Raw genomic sequence first — 17,600 nt, 5'->3', positions numbered from 1 at the left:
TCAGGGCAGGAAGGGTTACAGGGAGAGGCAGGAGATTGGGTTGACAGTGAAATGGATCAAACCTGTTAGAGCAAACGATGGGCCAAATGACCTAATTCTGCTCCTAAATCCCATGGTCTTAATGCCAGTTATCAGCACTTAATATATCTATGTAACAAAGTGATCTCCAGTTATTGAAATGAAGAAATTTGTGTTTGGTTTTACTTTTCCAGCAAATCTTACAGGGCTCAGGCCAGGCCACGCGTTGTTACGGGACTCAGGTAAGCTTTTACAGTTTTCCACAGTTATTCATGGAGCACTGTAGGTTGCAGAACTTGCAATATATCTAATTTACAAGAAAAATATTCTACCAAATAACTAATTTAATTAATGTTAAATGTCAATGGATAAGGTCATGAGTTACTGGGTAAAACAGATTGCACAATCATAATGAGTCTATTTTGCACCAAATTCTCTATAAACAGGAATTATTTCATAAATGATAATATTCAATTTGGAACTCAAGTTTTACTTGTTGTTTGGTCATTGTTTACCTCGCATCTCGTTCGTTTGCTGCTTGTGTTGTAAGCAAGAGGAACTTGTACAGGTATTTTTTCTTGTCAATATTCCCTAAACAAGACAGTGTAACAACTATTTACATAACATTTCCATTGTATTAGGTGTTATAAGTAATCTGGACGATTTAAAGTATACGGGAAGATGTGTGTAGGTTATATGCAAATACTACACCATTTTATATAAGCATCCTTGAGCATCCTTGCTTTCTGGCATCTGCAGGAGGTCTTGGAGCCAATTCCTCGTGGGTAAGGAGGTCTGACTGTAACCAATTTTAATTATCATTGCAAAAATATTGTTAACTGTTTGGATTATTTTCTCGTGAACCCATTGAACATTAGCATTCCTCTTTATTTTTGTTGTTCCCTTTTGCACATTGTGGCACATTGGGCGGAATTTTTTTGTCATTTCCTTAGTATTTGTCTGTTTTTCTAACAAGACCGAGTAGCTTGCTTGCTGCTTAACCCAGCATGGATGGAAAGCGTGCAAGAGGCTGAGTGGATTCATACTCTGACCTATTCACTTCAAAGTCCAGTGCTGACACCACTACACCACTGGCTAGTTAGTATTCCATTTTGGTAGAGGCTAGAGGCAGGAAACATATTCCTGATGTTGGGGGAGTCCAGAATCAGAGACCTTAAGAATAAGGGGTAGGCCATTTAGAATGGAGTTGAGGAAAAACTTTTTCCCCCATTTAGAATGGAGTTGAGGAAAAACTTTTTCCCCCAGAGAGTGGTGAATATGTGGAATGCTCTCCCTCAGAAGGCAGTGGAGGCCAATTCTCTGAATGCTTTCAAGAAAGAGTTAGATAGAGCTCTTATAGATAGCAGAGTCAAGGGATATAGGGAGAAGGCAGGAACGGGGTACTGAATGTGGATGATCAGCCATGATCACAGTGAATGGTGGTGCTGGCTCGAAGGGCCAAATGGCCTACTCCTGCACCTACTGTCTATTGTCTACTGACCATATTGGGAAACAATAAATCTGTCAAACAGTTAAATTCCATTTTAGGCAGACTTCATGATTAAGATTAATTATATTTATTAATTTTTAAATTCATTTATGGGATGTGGGCGTTGTCAGCTAAGCCAGCATTTATTGCCCATCCCTAGTTGTCCTATTGCACAAAACAATTAAAAATTAAACCATTATTTAAAAAAGATGGAAATAAAATGACAGAAAAAGAACACACTTTGCAAAATGTGTGAGTTGTAAACATTTTCTTTTAGTAAGTTCATCAATGGAAATATGTGTCTGCCATTACTTAATAGTTTTCAGAAAATATTGCATTGCTTATTTATAATAAGCATATTTTTAAATGAGACTATTTCCATTGGCAATTTTTCATGCAAGACACGAGAAAGACTTCAGAATGTAATCCTGAAATGGGTACATTTTCTCTTGTCCTTTTTACTCGAATGGAACATATATAAACTAAACAAATAAAAATGAACTGATGCCAACATGCCTTTGTTGAACCATGTTAGAAAGAATAGCAACATAACCACTCATTTGCAAAATACAAAATAACAAGGTTAGTTATGAAGTGTCGCAAAGCCTAGAACTAACATTAAATTATATTTGCAGGAACTTTTATAAGTAAAATTATGACAGTTGCTTTTACAACAGATTAGCAGGCATTAAACTTATGAATAAAACAACTAAACATCAAAAAGTGGCTTCATGTCACCGCAAGAGTTTTAATTGATCTTTAATTGATTCTATTTTTAAAGTAAAGGAAACACAGTTAAAAGACTACCTTCTGACCAGAAATTGACAACAAGAAACTTGGATGTGCTTGAACCAACCATTTACCAAAGTAGTTATATATTGTTCCAACTCCCTTTCCACTTCATTGCTGACTTTGAAATCTATTGTTCAGGGCAAATGGACTACACAAAATGTTGTTCTTTATCGAGTCATTGAAAAATATAGCACAGAAATAGGGTCTATGGCTCATTTAGTCCATTCTAAAACCATTTAATCTGCCTACTCCCATTGACCTGCACATGGACCATAGCCCACCTTACCACTACCATCCATGTAACTCTCAAACTTCTCTTAAACATCGAAATCGAGCTTTTATGCACTACATGTGCTGATAAGCTCATTCCACATTCTCACAACCCTCTGAGTGAAGAAGTTTCCCCTCACGTTCCCCCTAAACTTTTCACCTTAATCCATGACTTCCAGTTGTAGTCCCACTCAACCTCAGTGGAAAAAAGCCTGCTTGCATTTACCCTATCTATACCCCTCAGAATTTTGTATACCTCTATCAAATCTCCTCTCAATCTTCTATGCTCCAAGGAATAAAATCCAAACCTATTCAATCTTTCTTTATTATTCAGCTCCTCCAGACCTAGCAACATCCTTGTAAATTTTCTCTGTACTCCAAATTAGGCCTCACCCATGTCTTATAGAACTTCAGCATAACATCCCGTCTCCTGTACTCAATATTTTGATTTATGAAGGTCAAAAAGCCAAAAGTGTTCTTTTTCTTTATTGCTTATAATACCATATATTCCTACATGTCTTTAAGAATGCCATCCTAATTTTCATCAATTCCATGTCAGTTTCTTGACACTATAGTTCAAAGTCCAATGTAAATTTATTTTCAAATTACATATACAAGTCTGAGATTCATTTTATTGTGAGCATTTATGGTAAATATAATCAATAGAATCAATGAAATACCACATCCAATAGGATGGACAAACAACCAATGTGCAAGAAAGGAAACTGAAAAAGAAAGAAATAATCCTATGAACAAATAAATAAGCAATAAATAGAGGACATGTGATGAAGAGCCCTTGAAAGTCAGTTCATAGGATGTGGGAACATTTCAGTGTTGGAGTGAGCGAAGTTGAGCGAGGTTATCCCCTCTGGTTCAAGAGCCTGATGGTTGATGGGTAATAACTGTTTCTGAACCTGATGGTGTGAGTCCTCAGGCTCCTGCACCTTCTTCCTGATGGCAGTAGTGAGAAGAGAGTATGTCCTGGGTGGTAGGAGCCCTTGAGGATGGATTCTGTTTTCCTGCAAGAGTGCTCCACGTGGATGTGCTTAATGCTAGGGATGGCTTTACCCCTGATGGAATGGGCTACATCCACTAGCTTTAATAGACTTCTGGTCAAGGGCATTGGTGGTTCCATGCTAGGCTGTGATGCAACCAGTCAATATACTCTCCAACACACATCTGTAGAAGTTTGTCAGTTTTAGATAGCATGCTAAACCTTTGCAAATTTCTAAGAAAGTAGACGCACTGCCGTGCTTTCTTCATAATTACACTTACATCCTGGCCCCAGAACAGATCTCTGAAATCATAACAACAAGGAATTTAAAGTTGCTGACCCTTTCCAACTCTGATCCCCGATGAAGATTGGCTCATGGACCTCCACATTCCTCCTCCTGAAGTCAATAATCAGCCCCTTGGTCTTGCTGACATTGATTAGAAGCTTTTGTTATGTTACCACTCAGCCAGATTTTCATTCTCCCTCCTTTGTGCTGAATCATCACCTTTGATTCAGCCAACAACAATACTGTCCTTGGCAAACTTAAAACACGGCAGTGGCACTGTTCTTAGCCTCACAGTCAGAAGGATAAAGCGAGTGGAGCGGGAGCTACTGTAGTGCACCTGCGCCTGTGTAAATGAAGTTCCCAAACTTATTCAAGCTCAGGTAGCAAGAGTTACAGTCTTACGATGGTATGTAAGAAAAGTTCAATTCAGATGCATGGGATTGAAGTGAGATGTTTGCAATCCAAAGGCAAATTTTGTGAGAAGGTAGTTACGTCGATACTCCACAGATTCCATAACAGCAATACAAAATAACAATAGCAATAGGTTTTATCTCCGAAGTTGTTCTACTCCACACACAAAATATCACCGACAGAGATCTTCAACGAATATCCTTTCAACACAAGTGGTATCACACCCGAATTCAGCTACGGGTCATCCCAAAGTGGTAGCCACAGGATACTCAAACAGAATCCACGTATGGATCATCACCAACAGTAGCTTATCACAAAGGGGACCATCTTCAAGGGAACCACCACCCAGCCAAGGTCGACACACCGGTAGATTCCACATGGTTACCCCAATCACACACAACGTGATAGCAACTTATCCAGTTCCACGACATATGAAATAACTCCAACAGTGATTTGCCACAGGCCTGCCTTTCTTCAGTGATCTACCACACCCAGACAAAGGGTAAACACACACCTGGTACTCACAAAGGTTTTCCCCTCAGAGAACCCACTCCTGTGGATTAACTACGTGATAATCACACTTTCGTAGCCTCACGGGCTACTTAGAGAGTGTCATTTATCAATACTCTGGATCAATCTTAACTCATCCCTTTTGGGCTACTGAAAGTTTAAACCAGCGGCCGACTCACTGGGGTCTTCCATTGACCAAATCCATCTTGACTCTGAGCACGTGTGTCTGTGTGTCCTTTTATATTCAAAACAAGCCGCAAGAATCCATAAACATTCACTGTCCATCAAATAACTCCACCTCTCTCTCTCCCTCTCCCTCTCTGGAGCAGCTCAAACAGTGCCTAAAAGTCAGTCTCATTCTCCCGGCATTTTAAAGTGACAGTCCACAGAAAAAACAAACCCTCAGGGTATATAACAGAACTAACTGGTGTCTGCAAGTGAGGAAATCAAGGATCCAGTTGCACAAGGAGGTATTGAAACCTAGGACTTGAATCTTATTGATTTGTTTTCAGGGGATGATAACATGGAATCCTGAGCTGTTAATGAAGAGCATCCTAATGTATGCATTGTTGCTGGATGGATGGATGGATGGATGGATGAATAGATAAATAAATTGATTTTATCTATCCATAGAGTAATATTTGATACATTTTTACACACACACACACACACACACACACACACACACACCAACCCACCCCATTGCATTACTATTTTAAGACTTTGAAAGCCTGCTACTGGCACCTTTACAGGTTAAATAACGATGCATTCATTTGAGAAGTCTCCTGATGGACTGTTGAACAGTGCAAGGTCATCATGCAGGTTCTCAGCACTACATTTTAAAGGGACGTAAAACATTTTGTAAGACTTCCGTACACAACCTACACTGGTGCCTTACACAGGTGCTCTGCTTTTGAGCAGAAGTTGCAAGTTCTACATCACCCTTTGTTCCCCTAAATAAGAGTATTGCAAAAAGTTCAATTTTAATCCCACCGTAGCACATGTCAATGTACAAAATCCCTGGAACAGGGTTTTGCAACTATAAAATTATCATTTCACCTTTTGCACAGAACAGTAATACAGGAGACTCTACAAATGTTGCAATTCAGTTGAAGATGCATTTTAAGTCAAAAGACCACACTACAGCAGCAGAAGACCACACTCTGTTGATGCACCATCAATAACTCTCGGAGACGGGAGGCGAACGATAGGCTTTAATTAGCAGCAAGAGACCACCACACAACATCCTGGAGGCTGAGGGAGGAGCAGTGCCTCCAATCGCCTTTATACAGGGGTCTGTGGGAGGAGCCACAGGAGCAGTCAGCGGGGGGGGGGGGGGGGGGGGCGTGTCCCAGGTATATGTAGTTCACCACATCTGTGGACACTTTATTAGACACCTCCTGTATATACGGAATTATTCAATGTTATATTGTTCTTTCAGTTCACTGTAAAGCCAACATCCAAATCAGTTCTTGCTGTCTCACAAAAGTTTATATACTTATATAATATCCAAATAAAATATACTTACTTAAGTCCAGGAATATCCAGTAAATTGGTTAGTCCTGTCCAGTTGATCTCCAGCACCTGAGGTGAAACAGATCTTTGCTTCATCTAAGGATTACATTTTCACTTTTGTACATTCATAATTTAGCTTGAAACCTTTTAATGACATTGGCCCAATATCAAAAATAGCTCATTTTTACCAAAAGCACAAGTAGGAAGATATTTTAACTGAATCAGGATATTGTCATGAAATCACGCTGTCATGAGATCTATTTGATATTAAAACAGATTTCTCCTTGCACCCATTTCCAACAGGATAGTTATTTTTTTTAAACGTTCTCTCTATTAATCCTGCATTCTGAAAGAAAATATGGGCAGATTATAAAAAACAAGGATACAAATGTCGAATAATCTCTGGAACTGCAAACCCTGTCAAAGCCCTATTTTTTCTGCACCTTTCGATAATCAGTTTTCATATCTGTTCCTTCTTGGTTATTACTAGGGGACCGTAGTATAACCCACGAGCATTACTGCACCTTCCTTGTTGTGGAGCTTCACCTGAATTGTCTTTGTGGATGAGCCCCCTGGTGTGGCTTCCTGAGTTCTGCTTTGAAATTCTGTCTTACCAGTAGTGAAAAACCTCCACCTATTTTACCACCCCCCCCAATCTGTCTAAATAACAAAAACTAGTCCCGAGCCTCATGCAGTCAGGTCTCTCTAAAACAACATCATTGTAATTTCATGTACTGACATAAATTAATTCTCCCATCCACAATACTCCTAGCCTTGAAATAAACACATTTCAGCCCATCAGACTACCCAGGTTTACTAACCTATCTGTTGTTAACCTTCTTTTCATTCCTACTTGTCAGACTATCTTCCTAGCCCTTAACCCTATCACCTATTGCCCTGTTGCTGTGGGTCACACTCCTCCCATGGCACTCCAGTTTAAACCCTTCCAAATAGCATGAGAAAACCTCCCAGTGAGGATATTGATTCCCCACGTTCAGATGTAAATCATATAGAAAAATAGAAACACAGAAAACCTACAGCACAAAACAGGCCCTTTGGCCCACAAAGCTGTGCTGAGCATGTCCTTACCTTAGTAGTACCTAGGCTTACCTATAGCCCTCTATTTTTCTAAGCTCCATCTACCTATCCAGGAGTCTCTTAAAAGACCCTATCGTATCCACCTTTACCACTGTTGCTGGCAGCCCATTCCACATACTCACCACTCTCTGCATAAAAAACTTATCTCTGACATCTCCTCTGTACCTACTTCCAAGCACCTTAAAACTATGTCCTCTCATGCTAGCCATTTCAGCCCTGGGAAAAAGCCTCTATCCCACACAATCAATGCCTCTCATTATCTTGTACACCTCTATCAGGTCACCTCTCATTCTCCATTGCTCCAAGGAGAAAAGGCTGAGTTCACTCAACCTATTCTCATAAGGCATGCTCCCCAATCCAGGCAACATCCTCGTAAATCTCCTCTGCACCCTTTTTATGGTTTCCATGTCCTTCCTGTAGTGAGGTGACCGGAAATGAACACAGTACGTCCTCCAAGTGGGGTCTGACCAGGGACCTATATAGCTGCAGCATAACCCCTCGGCTCTTAAACTCAATCCCACGATTGATGAAAGCCAATACATCATATGCCTTCTTAACCACAGAGTCAATCTGCGCAGCAGCTTTGAGTGTCCTATGGACTCGCACCCCAATATTCCTCTGATCCTCCACACTGCCAAGAGTTTCACCATTAATACCATATTCTGCCACCATATTTGACCTAACAAAATGAACAGCCTCACGCTTATCTGGGTTGAACTCCACCTGCAACTTCTCAGCCCAGTTTTGCATCCTATCAATGTCCCGCTGTAACCTCTGGCAGCCCTGCACACTATCCACAACACCTCCAACCTTTGTGTCATCAGCAAACTTACTAACTCATCTCTCCACTTCTTCATCCAGGTCATATATAAAAATCACAAAGAGTAGGGGTCCCAGAACAGATCCCTGAGTCACACCACTGGTCACCGGTGTGTGTTCAGATTCCACCTGTATTGCAGAAGACCCCAATGATCCACCAGCTGCAAGTCCTTCCTCCTGCACAGCCCCTTAGCTGTGGATCTGTTTCTCACCTTACCAGCATGTGGCATCAGTAGTAACATGGAAACTACAACCCTGAGGACCTGACGTTTAACTTTTGATCTATCTTTTTAAAATCCCTTTGTAGGATTTCACCCCTGATTCCGCCTATGTTGTTGGTACCCAAATGGAGCATAGCCTCTAGTTGCTCTCCTGCCCTCTCAGAATATTCTGTAGCCATTGCGGGTCATCCTTGACCCTGGATATTCATGATCATCCATCATTATATGCTGTGTCACATCACATGGGTGATCCAGATCTTTCCAGGACCATAATTTTCTTGGCAAACTTTCTATGGAAATGGTTTGCCATTGCTAAATTCTGGCAGTGTCTTTATGAGACAGGTGATCCCAGCCATTATCAATACTCTTCAGAGATTGTCAGCCTGGTGTCAGTGGTTGCATAACCAGTACGTGTGATATGCACCAGCTGCTCATACGACCATCCACCACCTGCTCCCATGGTTTCACATGACCCTGATCAGGGGGCTAGGCAGATGCTGCACCTTGCCCAAGGGTGACCTGCAGACTAGTGCAGAGAAGGAGCACTTTACACCTCTTTTGGCAGAGACATATCTCCACTCTGCCTCCCATCCATATTAAGAATGGCATCAATTTGAATAAAAAGACATCAGTTAATTATCAAAAAGGTAAAACAAATGAAGCAAATAGCAAGGGAATCATACCGGTCGGCGAAGGAAGAACAGGGTAACAGCTCCAACCAGAGGCATCTGACTTGACAGAGGTTCCAGGATCACTCGGAGTGTACCATGCAGCTGTCACACAAACACGGGCATTAACAATTGCCAGCTCTAAAGAAACATTACTTTCCCCATCAGCAACATCACAAAAGCATGCAAACATGCCGAGCAAAGCAATCCAACAAGTCTACAGGTAGTTACAGTTACTTCTCCACATGGAATACAGCAATATGCTACTCATTCAAATAAGACCATACCACATAGGAGAAGAATTAGGCCATTCAGCCCATTGAGTCCGCTCCGCCATTTCATCATGGCTGATCCTGGATCCCACTCAACTCCATACACCTGACCTCTCACCATTTCCCTTGTTGCCCTGAACAATCAACTTCTGCTTTAAATATACCCCCCAACTTGGCCTCCACCACAGTCTGACAGAGCATTCTACAGGTTCACCACTCTTTGTCTAAACAAATTCCTCCTTACTTCTGTTCAAAGAGCTTGCCCCTCAATTTTGAGGCTCTGCCCTTTAGCTGTGGATACCCTACCAGATGAAACATTCTCTCCACTTCCACCTAATCTACTCCTTTCAACACTCGGTAGGTTTCAATGAATTCCCCCCCACATTCTTCTAAATTACAGTGAGTACAGGTCCAAAGCTGCCAAATGCTCATCGTACATTAACCCCTTCATTCCCATAATCATCCTCATGAACCTCCTTTGGACTATCTCCAATGAAAATACATCCTTTCTGAGATAAGAGGTCCAAAACTGTTGACAATACTCCAAGTGCAGCCTTGACTAGTGCCTTATAAAGGCTCAGCATTATCTCCTTATTGTTATATTCTATTCACCTTGAAATAAATGCCAAAATTGCATTTGCTTTCTTTACCACAGACTCAAACTGTAACTTAACCTTTTGGGAGTCTTGCACAAGTCCCTCTGCACCTCCAATGTTTGAATTTTTTCCTCACTTAGATAATAATCTGCACTATTGTTCCTTTGATCAAATGCATTATCATACATTTCCCAACAATGTGTTCCATCTGCCACTTTTTTGCCCATGCTTCCAATTTGTCCTGCTGCAATCACATTGCTTCCTCAGCACTACCTACCCCTCCACCTATCTTTGTATCATCTGCAAATTTTGCCACACAGCCGTCAATTCACATATGACAAACAATGTGAAAAGCAGCAGTCCCAATACTGACTCCTGAGGAACACAACTAGTCACTGATAACCGACCAGAAATGAGCCCTTTTATTCCCACTCGCTGCCTCCTGCCTGTCAGCCATTCCTCTATCCATGCCAGTATCTTTCCTGTAACACCATAGGATTTTATCTTGTTAAGCAGCTTCATGTGTGCACCTTATCAAACACCTTCTGAAAATCACAATAAATGACATCCACGACATCTCCTTTGTCCACCCTGCTTGTTACTTCTTCAAACAATTCCAACAAATTTGCCAAGCAAGATTTCCCTTCACAGAAACCAGGCTGACTTTGACTTATTTTATCATTAGTCTATCAAATCTCTCTCATGATTCCACAGAGTAAATGATCATTAATACTTTTCTCTGACAAGATGGTGCCAGCGACCAATGGCAACATCTCACTGAGAGCTTATAAAACTATTGGATACCCTCTTTCTTCTACAAACTTCTTCCTCTGCACTGTGATCAATTGTATAATTTTCCTTTAAAGAATGTACTTTCAGGCTGAGTGAATGATCTGGCATGCCTGCAGTCTCCTGGGGGATTTGGTTTGGAGTGCGGCTGTGGCTGACCCTGGGGGGTGACTGCATTGATTCCTAAATGGCAGGACGTGAACACGTGGTCGGGTCCATTGCTGTGGCCTGATTGAAGAGTCGAGTAAGATTAAAACCGACGAGGACAAGAGCAGCAAATGAATGGGTGTTCAGTGCCGTCTGCTCATGTTTAACAAGTCTCGCTCTCACTGCTGCTGGTGGAAGGTGCTGGGGTCTTGGGTCCCATGTTGCAAGGTGTGATCGCCTTGGCAGCTCATGAATGTGGGCTCAGTTTCAGTCTGTCAACACCACCTCGATAGTAGGGAAGGCACAAAATTGACTCTACTATCTGTGGTGCTTAAGGAGAGCTAATCTGCCCCCAGAATTGCCGGCCAGCCTTTACGGATGTGTGGTAGAGAGCATACTGACATACAGAACGACAGTGTGGTACTCTAGCCGCAGCAAGACAGATCACAAAGCACTCCAACGGGTGATTAGGGCAGCTAAGCACATCACTGGGACCCAACTACCGGCCTTGGAGACAATCTACAGTTCTCAATGCCTATGGCGGGCTTGTAACATCAATAAAGACCGATCCCATCCCAGACACTGTCTGTTCAATCTTCTGCCATCTGGTAGGAGATACAGAAACATCTTAGACAAAACAGTTAGACAGAAAAACAGCTTCTTCCCAAGGACTGTTGTGCAGCTGAATAATGCTACACCCCGGCTTGCTAATGGCATTTGACTATCAAAGTCAATTTTTGCATGTAAATACGGCATTTAAAAAAAATTAAGCCGCACCACATGTATTGTAATTAACTGTTTTGCACAGACTGGAGTAGCTCCACAATCTCGTTGTCTTGAGGAATGGCAATAAAGTTCTATTCTATTCTAACCTTGGATAATGAGTAACCTTCACCATTCCAATATATTACTTAACAACTACTTAATAAGTTATATGGACAGAGGGGGAAGGGTGGAGACATAGATAAAGGAATTTAAAGGAGTGTATTTAAATACATTTTAAAGATTTACCACCTACCTGGATTCCTTTTAAACCAGCTTTGCATACTTTCTTCACCTCCACATTAATTTCACAATCCCCAACGTAACTGGAACAGAAACATTTCAAATGAAACTCACATTTGCTAAGTCATCACCATGGAGCACACAGCTACGACATTGCACTGCAACCAATAATTTTTCTAATTTGCGGACGGCAACGTCAAGTTTATTGTAATTCGCAAAACTGCAATTTGCTTTTGTCACACTCCTCTGCAAAACTGCTTTAAAATGTATATATATATTTCCATTAACAATAAAATATGCAGTTATATAATCTTTGCCAATGTTCACAGAGATACTGGTGGCTAGGAGAGGTCATGACAGCTACACTTACCATGATTTTCTACTGACAGAATACGAATTTTGTGTTCCAAAAATAAGTACTGGTTTAAGTTTTCTTCCGTTAAGAAAGAAAACTTAGGAATTTGTTCCTTATGTTATTATTCATTAGTTGTTCAAAATGACTTAGGCTCTGAAAATAAATTATGCAATACTGATATTATTATGCAATTATGAAACACATCTTAATGCATGTTTAAAATAGCAAATTAAATCTTAATAAATGCAATTTCTTCTTATGCAGTCTTGTATAACTGCAAAATACCTGCACAGTGCTGTGGACGCAACACAGAAACCTGGTCCCCTCCTCTGATTTTATCTAACCTTCTCTGTGCCTCAATAAAGCAGTTACCATAATCAAAGACACCACCTACCCCAGACATTCTCACTTCTCCCCCTCTCCCATCAGGCAGAAGATACTGAAGCCCAAAACCAGGCTCAAAGACAGCTTCTATTCTTGTGCCAAGATGAGACTAACCTCAGGGTGGAGGAGCAACAATTTATATTCCATCTGGGTAGCCTCTAACCTGATGGCATGAATATAGGTTTCCCCTTCCCCCTTCCTCTATTCCCCACTCTGACCTTTTAACTCTTCTATTCTGTTTATTACTTTCCCCTTTCTTCTATTGGCCACTCTCCTCTCCCATCAGATTCCTTCTTCTCCAGCCCTTGACCTTTCCTACCTGTCTGGCTTCACCTATCACCCTCCAGCTAGCCTCCTTCCCCTACCTCCGCCTTTTTATTCTGGCATCTTTGCCCTTCCTTCTCAGTCCTGAAGAAGGGTCTCGGTCCAAAACATCAACTATCTATTCATTTCTCTTGCTGCTGCCTGGCCTGCTTCGAACCGTTGAGCTCCTCTGGCATTTTGTGTGTGTTGCTCCAGATTTCCAACATCTGCAGAATCTTTTCCGTTTATTTATTTTCATAGATGCTGCCTAACCCGCTGCGTTCCTCCAGCATTTTATGTGTGTACACCTTCTATTCTGCTGTTTTAAGATGATTGAATGGCTCCCCGGTATAAGATGGACAACTGACCTCACAATTTTCCTTGTTGTGATCTTTTACCTATTGTCAATGTGCACCGCACCTTCTCTGTAACACTTCATTTTACACTTTCATTATTTTACCTTGTACCCCTCAACATACTGCTGTAATTAGTTGATCTGTTTGAATGGTACACAGGACAAGTTTTTGCTGTACCTCCTCGGTACACGTAACAATAATGATCTGATTTACACAACTCTTGGGATTAAGGGTGACTAATTTCCAGTGCAGTTCCTGTGGACCTGAGATGATAGAGAAGACCAACCTGGACTTTGCCGTAGATAACAGAGCAGGTGCTTGAAAAGATCAGAAACATTTGATCAACCACTTAAACCAGACTGCTCTGTGCTCTTGAACAATAGGATCAAGATTTCTCATGCTGCAACAAATGCTCTTCCTCAGTTTTCAGCATTCACGGACCAAAGATTACTTCCACGCTGTGGTGGATGTTACACTTGTTCAAGGAACCTTTGAGAACCTGTGTGCATCTTTTCCTCTGTCCATCCAGTAATCTCTTCCTGCGGCAGAAGTGTCGGTTTCAGAATTATGGGGAATTGAATCCAATAGTTAATTATTGGACTCAGCTTGAAGGAAGGGGGAAGATGCCGGAATAAAAAGGTGGGGGAGGGGAAATAGGCTAACTGGAAGGTGATAGGTGAAGCCAGGTGGGTGGGAAAGGTCAAGGGTTGGAGAAGAAATTTGATAGGAGAGGAGTGTACACAAAGTGAAGGAGGAGGGGACGAGGGATCAGTAATAGGCAGGTGAGAAAGTCAGAGTGGGGAATAGAGGATGGTGGTTGGAGAGGGGAGAAATTTGTTCACCGGAAGCAGAAATTGGTCTTTCAAATGTGCAGTTTGCTTTTGTTGATACTCCCCTGTAAAACTGCTTTAAAATTTATACATATTTCCATTAGCAATAAAGTTGCGGCTATATAATCTTTACGATATTCAGAGAGAAACTGGTGGTTAGGAGAGGACTTGACAGGTACACTCACCTTGACTTTCTAATGACAGGAGGGTACCCAGACAGAATATAATGTGTTGCTCCTCAACCCTGAGAGTGGTCTCATCTTGGCATAAATGGAGGCCAAGGGCCAACACACTGGAATGGGAATGAGAATGTTTGCCCTCCGGGAAGTGAAGTCAAGTATGCTTAAGTTCACTGCACCCTGACTGGAAGCATACAGAAGAATCACTTATGCCAGACAGACCATGAATTTTGAGGTCTTGATCCTCAAATACATTTTTTGTCACCTGTGAATCAGAAGCTGTGCTGGCACACACAAAATAACACCACATATTATCACTGACACCTGCCACTCCTGAAAAATTGCTCCTGAAGAGGCTAGTTGTGAAAAGTGGTCCACATTTTGACATAGTTTTCTCATTGCCCTGCATCAAAGGACATAATGCTACAGAGGAGGGGATCGCTGTTTTAAAACCGTAAGATATAGGAGCAGAATTAGACCATTTGCCCAGTTGAGTTGACTCCGTCATTTCATTGTGGCTGATCCAATTTTCTCAGCCTAATCTCCTGCCTTTTCCCAGTATCCCTTCATTGCCCTGACTAATCAAGAATCTATCAACCTCGGTCTTAAATATACATACAGACTCGGCCTCCACAGCTGCCTGTGGCAAAGGATTCCAGAGATTCACCACTCTCTGGCTAAGGAAATTCCTCATCTCGGTTCTAAAAGGACATCCCTCTACTCTGAGGCCGTATCCTCTGGTCTTAGACTTTCCCACCATAGGAAACATCCTCACCACACCTACCCTATCAAGGGCTTTCCCCATTCAACACGTTTCAATGAGGTTAGCCCTTATCCTTCTAAATTCCAGTCAATACAGGCTCAGAGCCATCAAATGCTCTTCATATGACAAGCCACTCAATCCTGGAATCATCTGAACCCTCTCCAGTTACAACACAACCTTTCTAAGATAAGGGGCCCAAAACTGCTCACACTACTCCAACTGACGTCTCAAGTTATAAAGTCTTAACATTACATCCTTGGTGTTTAAGCGTGAGGCCGATTCTCTTAAGCGTTCCAGTGAATGGTTTGAATAATGACTTGGAAATTCACCTCAGAATGAACTCATAGGCAGGTATTTACATATTACAATTGCTGTCCAATGTTCATGCAATTGATTCTGATATTAAAGCTGGACAGTTTCCCCATTTTAAAATTCAAATGTTTAAAGAAAACTCATTATGAAAGTACCTACAAGTCACTATTTATAACTCTGAGGTTCATTTCCTTGCAGGCATACTCAATAAATCCAGAGAGTAATAATCATAACAGAATCAATGAAGGACCACACCAATGTGGGCATTCAAGCAATGTGCAAAACACAAGTTGTGTAAATACAAAAAGAAAGAAATAATAATACTGAATAAACAAGCAATAAATATTGAGAACATGAGATGAAGAGTCCTTGAAAGTGGGTTCATAGGTTGTGGGAACACTTCAATGATGGGGCCAGTGAAGATGAGTGAACTGATTTACCATTTCTTCAGATTGAGAATGACTAGTTTCCAGTGCAATCAGTTGGAATCTGAGGTGGTAGATAAGGCCACCTTGAGCTCTGCAGACTCAGGTAGCCTTTGGTTCAAGAGTCTGATAGTTGAAGGGTGATAACTATTCCTGAACCTGGTAGTGTAAAAACTCAGGCTCCTTTACCTTCTTCCTGATGGCAGCAATGAGAAGAAATCCTGGCCTAGGTGGTGGATGTCCGCAGTGATGGCTGCCACTTTCCTGCGACAATGCTCTATGTAGATGTGCTCAATGGTGGGGAGGACTTTACCTGTGATGGACTGGGCCGTATTCGCTACTTCTTTGTAAGATTTCTTCCTAAGATTGGCTTGATTCAAGTGGGAGATGACAAGTAGCACTGAATCAATAGGAAGTGAATAAACAATGGGGCAATGATGACAATAGGCTGTACTGAGATTGGTTTGTTGTAGACACGTTAGTTATGATCATGGCTTATAGGCAATCATAAAGGAGACGCAGGATAGAAAGAAATTCCTGTCAAATTCCTGGCTGCAACATTGAATCAATGTTGGAGCATACCAAGGTTTCTGGGAAATCATAAAATCCCACAGAGTTCATTGGTGCCGCTCCTGATGATGCTCTTCAGCTGACCCGCAGTGCAGATTTTACCTCAAAATGGATGGAGTGCACAGATGCCTCTAATACTGTCCTTATGAAATTTACCCAAGTCCCCCAAATATACGATTACTGCCCTGTGGACTGAATGCATCGTTTTTCAATTGTTCAATTTAGATGCCATTTTTGCTCCAATACATTTTTCCACCTACTTCCTCACCTGGACGAGGCAGGGTCAATTTTTTTCCCCTCAAGATAGTCCTGCACTCAGACTAAGGATTGAACAGATCTGGCGCAGGTTGGGAATAGTTTAGGTTAAATTACAAAGCAAACATCAAATCCATTATAATCTAAGCAAGAATCCTTTCTGGAAACACAGCACAATACTTGGATGTGAAGGTAGCTGAACAACTGCATTCTTCAGATTGATTTCATGCATGTAGTCAGCAAGGATTGTGCCCCCTGTTTCAACCACAATGCTTATCTAACTACTTCTATGCTATTGCCGAAGCTTCCAATGTATCCCCACATGAGAGAGAAATGTGAACAAACCGGTTCCACCAACATTTGTCACAACAAATTAGTCATAACTTACTATTAACGATTCATATTCTCCTTTTCTTAAACCAACATTTTAATTCTAATGTCAAGCTCACATAATCTTCTCCAGTGATCTGTATTTTGATACAATTGTGCAACCTCTAAACTTCTTGCAATTCTATAACAAAGCACTGCGCAAAGCCAGTCTGGGGATAAACCTCCTGTTCCAATAATAATGAATCCTCCAGGCTTTTATCTATTTTTGGAGCGGATTACCCATGAATAACATTGTAGCAAGTATAGTGTTTTATGAGTTAGAAGACTGTTTGGAGCCAGTATTCCAACCAAGGGTCCACGGGCCCTTGGTTAATGGCATTGGTCCATGGCATAAAAGGGTTGGGAACCCTTGGTTTCGAAGGCCAACAAAACAGCTAGTCTTAATAGATGAGCCAGTATATTTTCTGTGGTAGATGAGCTGTAGTGAGGAGGTGTTCTTATGTTAAAAAAAGTTGTCATTTGCAAGGTCAGCAACTACATGCAGGTGTAGACTGATTTGTATATTTCCAGCACTTTCCATTTTAGTTTTAGATTGCCAACATTTGCAGGTTTTTAGTTTTCAAATATTAAGGTTAATG

General features: G+C 41.4%; 1 protein-coding gene across 1 annotated transcript in view; it reads right to left on the bottom strand.

The window, feature by feature from the left end:
* LOC132392461 (extended synaptotagmin-3-like) overlaps positions 1-17,600 on the bottom strand; it is a 106,302-nt gene that overhangs the window by 50,979 nt on the left and 37,723 nt on the right. Inside the window, exons 5-7 of the mRNA XM_059966337.1 lie at positions 11,914-11,983; positions 9,107-9,196; positions 6,299-6,354 (exon numbers count right to left, since the gene is read on the bottom strand). Of these exons, the coding sequence (XP_059822320.1) occupies positions 6,299-6,354; positions 9,107-9,196; positions 11,914-11,983 (216 nt within the window). The remainder of the gene's footprint in view (positions 1-6,298; positions 6,355-9,106; positions 9,197-11,913; positions 11,984-17,600) is intronic.

The sequence above is a fragment of the Hypanus sabinus genome, chromosome 4 (genome assembly GCF_030144855.1).
Source record: "Hypanus sabinus isolate sHypSab1 chromosome 4, sHypSab1.hap1, whole genome shotgun sequence".
NCBI classification, from domain to species: Eukaryota; Metazoa; Chordata; class Chondrichthyes; order Myliobatiformes; family Dasyatidae; genus Hypanus; species Hypanus sabinus.
Note: the sequence above shows the minus strand (reverse complement) of the source record. Positions and strands in the feature narration are given on the sequence as shown.